This window comes from Glossina fuscipes, unplaced genomic scaffold (genome assembly GCF_014805625.2).
Source record: "Glossina fuscipes isolate IAEA_lab_2018 unplaced genomic scaffold, Yale_Gfus_2 1, whole genome shotgun sequence".
NCBI lineage: Eukaryota > Metazoa > Arthropoda > Insecta > Diptera > Glossinidae > Glossina > Glossina fuscipes.
Genome location: NW_023998415.1, coordinates 27,177,880 through 27,193,985, shown reverse-complemented (window position 1 = coordinate 27,193,985; position 16,106 = coordinate 27,177,880). Strand labels below are relative to the sequence as shown.

At 31.8% G+C, this 16,106-nt stretch overlaps 1 protein-coding gene across 1 annotated transcript in view; it reads right to left on the bottom strand.

Annotated features, from left to right (window-relative positions):
• Positions 1 to 16,106, bottom strand: part of LOC119631570 — a 31,746-nt gene that overhangs the window by 2,202 nt on the left and 13,438 nt on the right. The window contains exon 2 of the mRNA XM_038023911.1: positions 5,760 to 5,914. Within this exon, the coding sequence (XP_037879839.1) occupies positions 5,760 to 5,822 (63 nt within the window). The 5' untranslated portion in view covers positions 5,823 to 5,914. The remainder of the gene's footprint in view (positions 1 to 5,759; positions 5,915 to 16,106) is intronic.

Here is a 16,106-nt window from a genome sequence, read left to right as displayed (position 1 = left end):
TAGTTTTTTTCTTTCTATTATTCTTATTAATATTACATATATTAATATAAGGCATGTATGTAACTTGCATATTTTAGTTATAGACTTTTGACATTTTTAGAGTAAACTCAGTTACAAATACCGATTGATATTAATGCCGTGGTCAAAACATTGCACGAATCCAGGCATTTTGTACAAAAAGCTTGAATATGATGTACAAAAATTTTAAATTTCAGGTTTTACTGTCTATCTTAAAGAAATCCGAAATTAACTTCGAATACTATTTTGAGATGAGTTATGATAAAATCTGCTTACTTCATAGGTAAACTTATTATTCGTTCCTTAAAGTTTGCATATGCTTAATAAATTACATATATTGTTAACATATGTAATATTCCACATTCTTTTAACCAACAACATTCATATTCATATTACCATGGCCGTCTGCTCGGTTGTCTATTTGTCTATCTGTTAATCTATCCATTTGCCCGTCTGCTGACATGTGTATTATCTGTGGTACACATTTTACCTTTCGCAGAAAGGAAGATATCGCCTATAAATTTGCAGAAGAATTTGAAAATGACGCAAGCAAGTTAAGGAACATGCCTAAAACGCTCACACGTCTGTACAAACAAAACTGAGAACACCTTTGCCTTCCCTGTCGTTTGTTCGTTGCTCACAAGCTACAATCGATACACAATATAAAGAAGAATTTTAGAAGAATTTTGTCCACACCCGCCCAATATTATTGAATATACAAATTTATATGTTTCTTTTTTTTCACTTTCAAATTTTGAACGCATCTAAGCATTTCCGTCTATTTGTCTATCCATCTGTTCGTCTACCCAACTTTAAAGTGTCTGTGGTTAATACTCTCCCATATTATATCGGCTACGAACTTGGGAAAGAATGTGAAATTGACTTAAACTTTTCAATGAACACGCCCACTACGCTCGTAGGTCTATACGACAAAAACTGAGGACATCTTTGCTTTCCCTGCTGTGTGCTTGTTACTCATAGACCGCAACAGAAACCCGATACGATATAAATTTACACTTGTACTGTGGAAATAGAAAAAATCAGCCTTTCTTTTCTTTTCAGTGTTTTTGATGACATCGGTAAGGGGTATAAACAATTCGGTCACGATCGAATATAGTTTTCTTACTTGTTTATTTTATGCTGTTTCAAATTAACCTGAGTGGCAGGTTGTGTGGATTCAAATCTCAAGTGCGGTAGGGTTTTCAATAAAGCCGATAGCCTTAGACACTGCTGGTACTTTAAGATTTTAGACTTTGCTTCTATACTCTCCCGAATGATAATCTAAATATAATAATTTGGGGCGCAACATGGTTCAGCTACCTTGTCATTTACTTTCAGAATTTCTTTTTTAATAAATGAATAAATTAATGTACAGGCGTCCCTCGTATAACGCGGTAATTGTAACACACGATTTCGATATTAGACGATTACACAAGAATTGGGAATAATTGTAACATGGTTTTAACACAACATGACTTCAAAAAATCGAATATGCATTGGATATTTGTATTTGCGCTCAATAAGGGAAATTCCAAACTTAATTGCTACTGAAAAATGTCATCTGCCAGTTTTCTCGCGAGCAAATAAGAAAGCCGCAATAAAATGACGCAAAATTTGTTTGAAGACTGGTTTAAAAATTGTTTTAGCCTAGAATTATGAAAGTTTTTGAATAAAAAAAAATTGGAACTTTAAAGTTTTATTGCTCATAGTAGAGAGATGAACTACCCTAACGTAAAAATTATGTTTTTTCATTCAAATTTTATATGATTGATCCAACTATTAGATCAAGGAATCATTGCAAAAATCAAGGCATACTACATACGACTAGCATTCCAAAAAATTTTCGAAAGACTGGAAAACTATAAAAATGTCACGCTTACTCAAGCTTGGAAAGAGTTTTCTATTTTAGATAGTGTCGCAATTATAGCTTTGGCGTGCAAGGAATTAAATCAGTCTACACTTCATGCGTGTTGGAGACCTTTGTTACCCCAAACGGTTCAGAGAGGAAACTCTATGCCAAGTGAAGAAGCAAAATTTAACAGAATCATATCGGTTGCTTATAATTTAGAAGGGAACAGATTTTCAAATATGACCATTGATGATGTTCGGGAACTATTTAAAGAAGAAACTTTGAATGAAGAAGAATTTATTGAACTTATAAATACGTCCACTTTTAAATATGCCGGTGATTACGAAAACATTCGCAATACTACAACGGTTCCTCATTTAAACTTAACTGATCTGGAACAGGGAATAAGAATAACTCGAGCTAAAAATTTAGAGAATTTTTTCGTTGAAGAAGATCTTTTCGCAGCGCGTAGCGGGAAATTTTAAAGAGAATTGAAAAGTCCTTTAGCTTCTGATAGAGAAATTCTGATTGAAATGCAAAATCGAAGTAGATACGATACACTTTTACACCTTTAGACATGGTTTCAATATAATACGGTACATGTTGCTTTTATTTATATTATTTGAACGTTTCGTATAACACGGTTTCGATATAAAAAAACAGAAGGCCTCGATACTACATGGTATACCTTGTTTCGCATAACACAGTTTCGCTATAGAACGGTGTGAATTAATCGTGTTATACGAGGGACACCTGTATTAGAGGTTTGAAAGATTTTATAGGCAAGATGACTGCATGCACACTATCGAGGGCATTCTAATATATGTATTTATTTTGAATAGAGCGTGATTCGACAGCGAGCTTAATTCTACTTGTACCATCTGGTAGTGTGCGTTAAATATTAATTCAATTCAATGCAAGTACAACGGGAATGTTATCCATTCTAGGAACAGGAAGCAAAGGCAAGGATGTCGTGTCCATAAAAACTAATATTTTTGCCGCGGTGGCGTTAATACGTAAGTAAGTACCCGGATGGCTTATTTAAGAGATAAAATTCCCTGTAAATAAATCCGTACCGTTTTTTAAAGTGACAAGTGCATTAAATGGCGAAGGCCACCGTGGGAGTCGTGTTATAACAATCGAAGAGCTGCATTTGCCACTATATACCATATATATATTTTTAATGAGCGCAAGTCTTATGTATCGATTTATGTTTATTCACTTTTTCTTTTAAATTCTCAGAAAGTTTCTTTAACGAAAGCATTAATATAGAATGTTCGAATCCGCAATTTTTTAATTGAATTTCGTAAACGAAATTTTAATGCGAATACAAGTCGTTCAAAGACAGGTTCAAGACTTGCCAACCTCGAAAAAGAAAACTGTAAATTTGAAAATGTACGATCTTTTTTTCTTGAAAATAAACTGAGCACATCTACTGACACGGTCCTTATTAAACATAAGGCAAAATAAAGAAAACAAAAAAAAAATAAAAAAAATAACGTGTATGTAAGCATTATGCATGTATTTGAGAGTGGAAAATTTTATCAAAAGCTATCTTTTAATTATTTAAAAATCGTTCAAATCAAGATTGCGCTTATATTCATAACATGCAGATGCATTTAGCTCTGTCGACAGGTATGCACATACATATACATCTATCTGCATAGATGTGCGTATAAAAAATTAACTGATAAATAAATAAAGAAGAAGAAAGTCGAAACTGGTACAAATCAGAGCATAACTGCATTTTCGCTGTACAAATAAGTAGCTAGAGCATGCGAATACGAAACGATTAAACGGAATAATGAAGCTGAGTGAAAGAGAAATAACACTCACAGCCATATATATATATATATATATATATATATATATATATATATATAATTATAGTTTTTAATGATGGCTTTGAAAAACAATAATATTTACATGTGTAAGTAAATAAAGCGAAACCTTTTTGTTTTGCTTTTCTTTTTCAATTTTTGTCTTTAGATTGATGATAATTTCAAAAAAAAAAAAAAAAGAAGAAAAGCAAAAAAAAAAAAAAAAAAAATAAGAAAAATGCAATCATAAAAAAAGAAAAATGTAGTAATGCAGTTAATATGACATTCCTTCTAGGTATTAAACTTACAACACTTATCTACATATATAATATATGTATGTATGTATGTATGTATGTATGCATTTATATGAATAGACGTGCCTAACGGTAAAATATTGAATGTCGGTTAAGAGTATGGATGCATACTTATTATTATATTATGTACACATAGATGTACATAAAGATAGCGCGATATTATTATCAATGATTTTGTTTGCATTCAGAATTTATTCTCATCTATCTCATTTTATTCAAACATTAACATTTAATACCGTTTAGTTTTGTATTTTATGTACATAATGGTGCATTGCTTGATTAATATTTTCTTAGATGATTTTTTTTCTTTCTTATACTCGTCATCATAGGATGGCGTGGCCTATTGCTTTCATTGATTGATTCATCATAATGCCAAAGAAAATTTATTGAAAACCATATACGACGTTGTACAATTTCTTGATTAGTAAGAATTTTGCGATTATTTGTTGCATCTTTAAGTTCATATTAATAAAACTCTTCCAACAGAAAATCGAAATTTCTCATGTATTCGTGTATTTTTGCTGCGCCTTAGGCGTAGGCAAATATCGCGTCCATTAACTCGTTTACTAGTCTAAAAAGCTAAGAGATTGAAAATTTTCATATTTCTTCAAAAATACGTTGTTCATTTCGAAAGCAACCTAAGTCGAAGTTTTACATTGAAATCGATAAAAGCGATAAGTCTTTACGGAATTTTACATCCACTGTCGTCAAGTAAGCTCATGTCGAATTTTTCATTATGTTATGCGTGATATGCGTGATAGATAGAAAGATGTTCAGGCGGCTTTAACCAAGCCACCAACATGCTTATGATTAAAAACAACAACACGTTCAAAATAGATAAAACTTGTGTTTTACAATTCACAGCAAATATATTACATATATATATATATATATATATATGTATATATAGAATTTTGAAAAAAATATTCACTGGAACAATTTACAAATTCAATTCAATTGCATGACGAGATACGCTTAAGGCTCGCGGATTGATCGGAAAATTGACTTAGACTATTTACCAAATAAACGATTGATATTCTTATGGTTGAAATAATACGTCCAAGATCTTTTATAAAGTGTATATGTTCTACATAAGCGTGTAGGCCGGTTCGATCGATTTATTTATATTCATCTGCCCTTCGTGTGGCGTTATAACAATAATTTTGCCTAAACGCATAAGCTAGGCGTTGAATATTTTTTTATTACTGTCTTCACGTACAGCGTCAAGGGAAGTTGAGAGATCACCAAAGAATATAGTAAAGCGTATAAGTATCCATTTGTTGCTGCCTAATGTTATAATAACAGACAAATTGACAGATATTCGCCTTATCTTACAATCAAGTACGTAGTAGTGTTGGGTATTAGTAGCTTCGGCACACGACATATATATATATATGCATATTACATTCATTGTGTTACTATCTTTTCCTACTTTATATTAAAAATATTTAAATTTGAATGTAAATCAAGTGATTCGCTTTATTGCATATCTTTATACACACATTACCGTTATTTTAACTTCAAAATGCTCTCTTTTTATGGACGGGAAAAGATGGAGAAAAACAGAGAAAGAGAGAGAGAGCGAGAGCGGGAGAGAGAGATTGAGAGAGATAGGAGAGAGTATGGAGCGAAAGAGAGGGAGAGAGGGATAGAGGCAGTGGAGAGAGAGAGAGAGAGAGAGAGAGAGAGAGAGAGAGATTGATTGATGACTGAAGATGTTTTTTTGTTAAAAAAGTTTCACTTTTTCACGAAACTTACCTTGAGTGTTAAAAATAAGGAAACAAATATTGGAAGCAATTTCGATCGCGTATGTTGCCCCATGTTATGTGTCTATGTGTTCACTTATATCTGTTTATAAACTTTTACGTCCAAGATTTGAGAATAACATAAAGACACACAATCGTTCGTGTTAACTGTAAATAAATAATAAAAAAAAAGTAAAAAATTAAAGCAAATTTTGCACAAAATCATTATAAAATAAATACATTTTTTTCTTCTTCTTCTTCTTCTTTTTTTTTTTTTTTTGCAACGAATTCATTTACTCGAACCTTTTAAAAAATGGTAAAAAATCCATAACATTCAAAGGCACTTAATAAAATATTATGTTGGGAAACTTTTCCTTGCTAATGGATCATACTTTACGTTACGCTATTTCTCTTAACGCTTCGAACACTGACTGATGTTAGGAAACCTCTTCTTTCAGCAATGAGTTGTATTAGCCGTATGGGCTAAGAAAGAAAGCAAGAAAGCTGCAAAATTGTCAGTTGAAAAAGCTACTCAGATAACCATGAAATATTATTATCCATATAATGTGATTTTTTTTTTTTTTTTTTTTTTTTTTTTGTCTTTCACTCTCTTTTCCATATTGCTGTGCATGAAACACTTATGCTCTTTCTTAGAAACTCGAATTTCTCTATAAATTTCCACTCTAAATGTCTTTCTAATATTACTGCAAAAAAAAAAAAAAAAAAAAAAAAAAAAAAAAAAAAAAAAAAAAAAAAAAAAAAATTTAAAAAAAAAAAAAAAAGGAAAAGAAAACTTGTTCTTCGTTTTAATTTTGCTTTAGTGAGCAAAGTGTGTTTAACTCTCTTTTTCATTTTCCTAACAATTCGGTAGATACCACTATCTTTTTTTTTTTCTTACTGATGTTGTTGTTTTATTAAATCTAACCATGTGCTAATATAATTGCTCAAGTGTGCTATTAACCCACAGAACAGACAGTATTCAGAGCCAGTCAGTTAGATTCTCTATCCTATTCACGTGTTATTTAGCTTTAATGTGTAATCTGCAGTATGCTTGTATTTGTTATTGTGTACTTTAAGAATGAGAATTACCAGACAGGTTTGATTGTATGGTTGCATTCTGAAATGGCCTTGTTAACCATAGATCAACAAGACGGTTGTCTATGTGGTCGTCTATATTTTTATTTCTTTTTTGTCTGCATACAATTTAGTTTACTTGTGTACGTGTGTGTATGTGTGTGTGTGTGTGTGTGTGTAAGCGTGTAATGATTTTGGTTTTTATAGTTTTGAAAATGTAAGTGATTTTTTTTACATATAGGATTTGAACTAAAAATAAACTGAGTAATAAATTTTTTGTTTGATCTGCACATCATCAAAGGATGAAACAAGTACGCTTATTTTATATCATGCAGAACCGGAAAAGGGAGAAATCTCATACTCACGCAAGTTCATAGCGAAAATTGATTAAATTTCACGTTTATGTAGTGAGAAAATTGAGATCAAGATCCGAATATTAATACAACGAACATTTTCAAATAACTCCTGAGACCAACAACGACGCCAACACGTAATCGCATACTTTTAAGATGTGAAACCCTAGGCCACATGTAAGTTTTCACGATGTTATCCGCTCTTTGGGAAAATATGTAACCGGTACAAAACATACTTTAGAAAAGTAATTTTTCCAGTATCTCGTCGTCGCCACGAAAACGTCTCTCGTGCCTTTCTCTGCCTTTTTACTATCAAAAGTATCGTAATAGGGCGGCATATCATTTTATTTTTTTTCCACAAAATGTTCAAATGAGTTATAAATCAAAGTTTAAAGGTGCTAAGCAGTTTTAAAATAAATTAACAATTGGTTAGCGAAATAATCACTTAAGGGATACCTCCAACATAACAGTCTAAAAGACAGGAAAAATTTTGACAAATTTTTCTTAAATAAAAGTAATAGTAGGTAACAGAACAATAATATTTGCTAGATGTATTAAGCATATCTTTAAGTTGTAGGAAAAAAAAAATCCTTTTGGGCAAAATATTAAAAAATGGCAACATTCTCGTAAGGCATTCTCTCTTCAATTAAAAGGGATAATTGGCCGATGCCTATTTTCGAAAAGAACAAAAAAAAAAAAAGAAAAAAATTATTATATATTCGGTCGTGATCGAATCTTTTATACTCGTTACCGTTATCCTAAGGAAGACAAAAAAAGGCAAAGAATTCAATTTTCATGCTCTGCAATATGGAGCGTGCGCGGATGATTTTTTCTAATTTCAAAATAAGAATTGTTGCTGCATAGGCATGTGGACGTTGTACGCGTTGCCTTTGAAAAGTTTAGATCTGTTCATGTTCTCTTTTTCTGCCAAATTTACACAGACGATCAGACGGACATGCTTAAATCGATTCAGACTGTGATGCTGATTTAAAATATATATATACGTTGCGGGGTTTCTGACGGCTTCTTTTGGGCGTTGCAAATGTCGGAATGAAAGGAACGAAAAGCGTAAAAGTTCTTCCATAGGTCCCATGTTATAGACATGTTTAAATCTTCAATCTCACGACCGTAAAAATGCCTTCACATTGCTCAGTCATTCCTCCTTATTCGATTTCTTCTTTGACGATTTTAATCTCAGAGGTCCCTGGTTTGTCCTTTCTGCTGAAGACAGAATTGCTGATTGTACACTTTACATGTCCCGGCGAAATGACAAGGAAAACAACAAAAAAATGTATAATGTGATAGGCGAATTCATAGCGAGCACCTAGAACTTCATTCCAAACTTTATGTCCATGTAACGCAAAAAAAAAAAAAAAAAAAATGATACAGTGGATTAACCCTTAAAGGATAGGCCGTACTGAGCTCGAAACATTTGTGAAATAGTTCACTTCGATAAATTAACATAATTTTTCACTACTATTATGTAATTGTTAGTTGAACAGTGATCGCAATAAGGAATGTAATACCACTTTTAAATTGTGACAGACAGCGATCAACTTAATGAGACGTTCAATGCCAACTCGTTTATGGCGAACAGTATCGAAACAAAAAAATCCGTTGTACAATCTTGAACTGAAAATATAAATTTTTTAATTATGCTTCATGTGTCGATCCGTATGTCGATTTAATCTGAAAATGTTGCTTACAAATTTAATAATAATAATAATAATAATAATAATATCGGAAAATCATATTTTGAAAGAGTACTAAAATTGATGGTAAACAAAAAAAAAATATATATATTATATTTGTCCCTTATTTGCGCTTTTCATTTGTGAAACTTTCACTTGAGTCAAATAAATTTTAAATATGAGCAACAAAAAAGTACAGATAATAATTCCACAACAATAACAATAAAAAACTGTTTTTCTTTTCTTTTTTGTTTGTAATTTTTTTTTTTTTTTTTTTTTTTTTTCTTTCGCTGCGTTTTTCTTAATATCTTTACATACGTGTATCTAAGCTATTTAGCTTAAGAGATTTAGAAATGATAAACCTCTGAAAGAGAAATTCCAATGCTACCACCAACCATTCTTTTCAAAAGTGATGAAATTAAAAATAAAATTGTATATGGCTTGAAACGAACTTTTTAACTACTACTACGACTACTGCTACAACGATTTTTAATATTTTATATGATACTAGAGCGAACGATCTATTATTCATTGGCTATATTTGATATCCATCGTATATCGCGTATTACATTTTTTAATCATACTTTACACACCATTTGGAAACATTTCAAGATAAATTGCAGACAATAAAACGTTAAAGGCCTAAAGGGCTTTATTTGCATAATTCGCATATTATTTACATATGAGTTTTGTTAATTGTTTTCGAACTATAAGAACAAGACGCTTTGATTAATAAATAAAGCTCTCAACTAATAAAACTGTACGATTTGAAATAAGAGAAAATGATCAGGGAGTTTGGAGTATGGATTGCGATTTCAACATTTTAGAGATTCAAAGATTTAAGGCGAAATTTTCATTTTTCACATAAAGTCTTGAAGCGGTTTTCATGATTTCGCGGATATCGAGAGACAGACACCGACGCATAGATATTTCTATGCGTTGCCAACATTTAATCAATTTAATATATCCTCCACTGCCGAGATGAAAAAAAAAAAAACAAAAAACAGTCTATTTGCCTGAACAGTAATTGAGAGATTTTTCCATTTTTTTTATTAAGAGAAAGAAAATAATGTAAATGTGTGAACGTGTGCAAGCGGTTTTCTATTAATCAAATTTTATGGTTTTTCTTTTTTGCCTTTTGTTTTTATTTCTTCATTTATTTATTTACTTATTTATTTACTTTTTTTTCGTTACGTAAAGGTCGATTAGTGATATGAATTAACCAAAAAAAAATAAATAAATAAATAAAAATAATAATAATCATAATAATAATAAATAACAGTGATTATAATTATAGACTAAATAATTTGTACAAAGTCTCATTGGTTTTTATTGTTAAAACGTATGAAAGTAATTTCACCTTAATGTTCAAAATCTTTACGATTTTTAAACCTTTCACATTTTTTTATGTTTTTACAAACATATCATTGATTGATGATTTTTGTATAAACAACAAAAGCAATTTTTTTTTTTGTAATTTCAGGTATTAATTTTTTAAATATTAAAGAGAAATATATATATATATATATATATATATATATATAACTACTATATTTAGCGAGAAGAGGGAAGAGTCGGAAAGAGAGAGAGAGAGAGAGAGAGAGAGAGAGAGAGAGAGACAGAATATTAAAAAAAAATATATATATATATATTTTTGTTCGCAACATGTTCGGACGCTTTTGACTGACTTAGTTTTGGCGCAAACTCGGCATATAATGCGAAAAAAATGTACGTGGAAGTTATCGATGAAGGGTTAACAGAATTGTAGCAGCCTAAAAATGGGCGGTTTATTTAACAAAGAATAACCCGTGAAATGAGTGAAAAAAGGATAAGAAATCCAAAAAATACATCTCAAGCTTTTTCTTTCTTGGCAAAACCACTGCAAACTTTCGAATCGCTTTCAGACTCATATCTACTCAAAGATCAACTTGGCGAAGCTATACTAATAAATTTTGTTATGGAAATACTTTTAAATAAACATAAATTCGTTCCAAGGGCATATGTTATATGTGAGAAGAGCGCGAGAGAAAGCAACAGGTAAGACATTAGGTCGGAAATTCCCGGCAACGGAATCACTGAACGAAGGTATAATTTTTATTTTCGAAGCCCCTGGAAAGGAGCTCGACACTCTACGTAGCACGCACACACACACACACACACACACACACACACACACAATAATATAATATGCTCGCCCTTAATACCGATAAAAATGTATGAATCATTACTAGTAAGTTAGTGTTCGCGGATTCAAATCCCAGGACGGTAAAGTTTACTTTCGTCCTAGCTGTGGTGAGTGTTCAGTCAATAAAGTCATAACACTTCTCGATTGGGCTGAATGCTGAAATTTGTCAAAAAACATTTCTTGATCAATTAAGACTACGGAGTTGAAAAATCGGTGTGATCTGTTGATAGACAAAAACAAGCCCATACTTTCATCAATAACTTTCAAATCCCATGAAGATCTTTTCGAAAATTTGTAATCCTGATTTTTCATTCGGACGATTTTCATCTTCCATTTAAGAATAGCTGCTAATGGTTATGCATCGGAATGCGTCCACAATTGAAGACAAAATTTAATCCAGCTTGCGTTAGAATAAATGGGATATAGGATAAATGGTAAATGAATTGGAAATATGTTGGAAATCAATTGATACTATTTTTGCACTGAATATGCAGTTGATTCTGGAAAGCATTTGAGTTCATCGTGGAGCTCTTAAGCTCCCTTTATCGATGTAAAATGCAGAGTCGATCTGGATAAGTCGACCCTTGATTACCGTTGTTTGTTGAAATGATCTCGTTTGCATATATTTAAATAGAATGCAGGAACTATGTTATTATAATACATACGTAGGATGGAAATGGACGTGATGCGTTTACAACCATGTCTTCAAATCTAAAGTAAATACTAATGTAAAAACTGATACGAGCTATACCCTGCTGCGGCTATACGAAGACTGAATGCAAAAATAGTCGATACATTACAGTTATACAAATCGTTTGTGTGTGTGTGTGTGTGTGTGTGTGTGTGTGTGTGTGTGTGTTTGTATGTATGTATGTGATGACCGTTTGTTTCTATTAACTAAACTATTTGATGTGTATGTAGTAAGGCCTGATGAGAATATATGGACAACTTTAACTTCCGAATTTATTTAACTGCATTCGTCCTAGGATCAGTCTATTTTGTCTCTCTCACGGTTCAAATAATGTAAGTCGAAGCTGAAAGTAAGCACATGGATTTTTCGCATAAATTTACAAACAAAATTCTCGATTGTATTCCATGCGTCCGCAAATGCGTTTACAATTGAATATTGGCTGTAAAAAATTCAATCTGAGAAGAAATCGCTTTTCTTACATTTTATCCTTTATAAAATAGTGCAGCAATCATACGCATCTTCTCGACGATTGAGAATATTTATCTCTATGTCTTTTATCATCTTTTCATAAACAGCTGACCTTAGAACGTAACGGATCGCTTACTTTATTTGAAAGAAATATCTTAAGGTGAGCCCTGTTCAATTAATTTTTGAAGGCAAATTGCTTGACAACCTCAGCCCGATTCTGCGTGAGCGGTGTTATCAATCATAATTCGATGATGAAGTTTTACTATTATGCATATGAGGCCGCAGCTGCGTATTCCCATGCATTATAAACAGTGCGCTTTGTATTAGTGTAACGAAAAATTCCACTCATTATTTCACGCATTTTTACGTCTGAAATTCGTTTTGAGATTAAGTTCGCAACGCTGACTTATGATGTTCAGGTTTATAACGTAGGTTTTAACTATGATTCCTTGGAACCCTATTTACAAATTATTTACAGAAATTTATGTTTGCAATGCTTCTTCTGGTCTCGTGCCTTTGAATATTAGGATTCAAATCGCTTGGCTAAATTGAATTTGCTTCTCGCAAATACTTTGCTTATATACTACTCCTTTACAAGCAAGATACCAAAACCACATTTTTTTTGGTGACCCTTTCATGTTAATCACTTTTTAGCTGCTGTGAAATGGTCTGCCAACTGTCAACGGCGCCGGCAATTTAATTTTTTAAATTTTTGCTCCTCGAAAATCGGTTAACTGCTATTATTACTTGACGTATAACAGCGCACGGTCTACAAGGCATAGACGTAAGTTCTGACTAAAATAGCCGATTGAGTCGGCGATTACGTAAGAATCGTGACTACCAAGTCAGTATTCGCGGGTTCAGGTATCAGGTGCAGTAGAGTTCACGTTGATGGAAGTTATAATGAATATACCCAGCCAATGATGGCGTAACGCTTATCAGTTAGGCACACATCCACTAATCTGTGGTCACCACATCCCTGCTTCTTTCTTTCTTTCTTTTTCCTCACTTCTTTCTGAGCGTCATTGCGTTACACAAATAGGCGGCATCCCTTAAGTAAATGATCATATATATATATATATATATATATATATATATGTATATACATGTATATAAATAAATACAATAATAGTTTGTTAGGGCGGTTGCTTGTACAATTGTTTAATATACTCGAAGCCACTGAAATTTGCACAAATCAGACTAAAATAAATTCGGAAAAACGTTCAACATGAAAAACCCTTGCATCTAATAAGAGATTAATTCTATTAACTCCGCCTTTCTCCCATCCAAAACTATATTTTCGATTACTTAAAAGGCTTATTAATATTTTAATATTTATTTAGTTGATATTCATTTGATATATTTATCTAAAATTAAAATGATTATTTTCTACGAAAATGTTTCGTTCGTGACGTGCATTCAATTCAAGAACGCCGTAGATGCTAAATATGGAAGAATTTTCAATTTGTATTTTTATTTCTACAATATTGCGTAAAGGATTTTGTTGATGTAATGCGCTTTGCTTGCGAATAAAATATGAGCGAAATGCGTAACTAGCATGAACAGGGTCGCTCGTGACGGTCGGTCGATTTCTGCATGTTACATTTCAGGATGGACACCAATATCGGATATTACTTGTTTTGAAAAAAACCTTTCTTCTCGCATTATTTTACAGCGAATTAATGTTTCGTAGACTTTTTGAAGGCCAGTGTGTGCCTTCAATATGTTCAAAACAAAAAAAATCATAATCAAAAATAACCTCTCTGTCGTTAGCAATATATGATTTTGTGTCGAGGGCTTAAACAGGCATTGAAAATCTGAATAGTTAATACCGAAAATAATGTTAAGAAAAAAAAAACTTGAAATTTTGTACAATCGTTTACCAACACTAACATTGACGACAAGGCATTTTTGTAAAGATGGCGAGCAATAGACCACGTGATATTTTAAACACTCCGTTGGGCAAACGTAAGGCTGAGGATGGGTCAGATTTTGGACAAGATTTTCTATCTCTTGATGGTGAACCGTCACCTAAACTCCTATGTGAATCGTCTTGTGAACTTTCCCAAGAAGATACGATGGAAATGTCTAGACTTGCCGAATTGCCTCCAAACACATTACTTATGGAAATCAAAGAGATCTACGAGATGGCTTACGAATTGGGTATTCAAGAAGCCAAAGAATTTGCGCGCGCCAAGCATTTAGCCATATTCAATAATAAAAAGAAAAAATTGTAAGAATCTTTACATTTTGTAATAAATACTCATAAACAAGACAAAAGGGAAAAAAAATTTCCCGAAAACTAAATATGACATCAAACATTATATAATTCCAAGTTGAGAGAAATTTTTTTTTGCTGGCGCATATATCTTGGCAATAAGGAGAGGGCCATAGCAACTATAATTAATCTTATCAACGGTTTGTCTTACATTTCGGAGCCTTTTCGGATATCAAAGCGTTTTTTTTACTGATCACATTGCGGACATTAAATACTAATTCTGCGTTAAGTACCACTCCTTTGCATTACAAAAGGTACAGCAAGTCAATCTGGAAATTTCACATTGAAAGGGCTTGAATATTAGCCCTTACTTGTCAATATAGACATTTTATTATTACAACTATTAGCGATGCGTTATGATAATAAGAAGAGCAATTTTAATATATTTTACTTCTTGTTAAACCATAATCTAGGGGGGGGCTACGACGTACTTTTTACTTTACTTACTTTTATAAACTGCATGCAGGGCTTCGACGTCTATATATAGATAAATTCATGATAATGATTATCTTTGCCTATCTTTTTGGCTGTTTGCTGTTTGTTGATTTTTGATGAGATTGGTGAGCAAAAAAATTTGAAAATATCTTTGTTGCATGAAAACAAGACATTTGCGGTTGCAGTGCTAAACTCAATGGACGGATAGGCACAGAAAAATACGGCATCTAATTATGGTTATGTTATATACGATATGTTTTATACGATAACTATGGGTATTTTAGTGCATTACATATTTTTTGCTTTCAATTGCTATTTTATTAATCTCAACTCAAATAACTAATAAGAAGAACGCCTCCCTGTTCTCATGTCATGTAAATGAAATAGAGTCGCTTCGTAGATTGCATGCATCAGCCTGGCAAAAATAGTTCGTATAAAAAATAACAAGATTTTTTATAAAGTACACCAGTACATCTTTTACTTCTTCTTCTTCTTCTTATGACAAAATCCCAATGAACAGGCGGATACTTATCTACTTTGCTAGAGCAATGCATGTTTTGCGGTCTGTGAAAGTGAAACTGAAATAATCATTAATTGCTTCTTTTTTTTTTTTCAAAAAATATATACATATCCAAATACGGTACGTGTCACCATTTTCAAGAGTTTATATCTTAATTGAAATGTTTCAAAATGTTGACAATGCTTTTAGCTAACTTCTAACCCTTATGCAGTATTTTAGTTTAACAAAAATAAAAAAAAAAAAAAAAAAAAAAAAAAAATAAAATAAAATAAAATAGCCTATTTAAAATTTAAAAAAAAATAAAAAAAAAAAAAAAAAAAATATTAAAAAAAAAAAACTATCATGTTTGAAACTATGAATGCGGTATTGCAAGTTTTTAAATACAACTTTCAAATAATGTTTTTACTATGAGACTCAGCAATTATTGTTTTATCACTGTTGAAGACCGGTCTATATTGAAAGAAATGAAAATTCACATTACCTAGAAATTTAATGACGCCAAAGCGAACAAACAGTGTTATGTTTTGTCAACTACATACGCGCGAGTCTATGCATGCATATGTAGATGCATATGTACAACTGGGTGAACGAGTGATAAGCTTGGGAATTATGTAAAACCTACAATTAGTTTAATGTTGCTCTAGTTTCACCTTTACTTTACACAC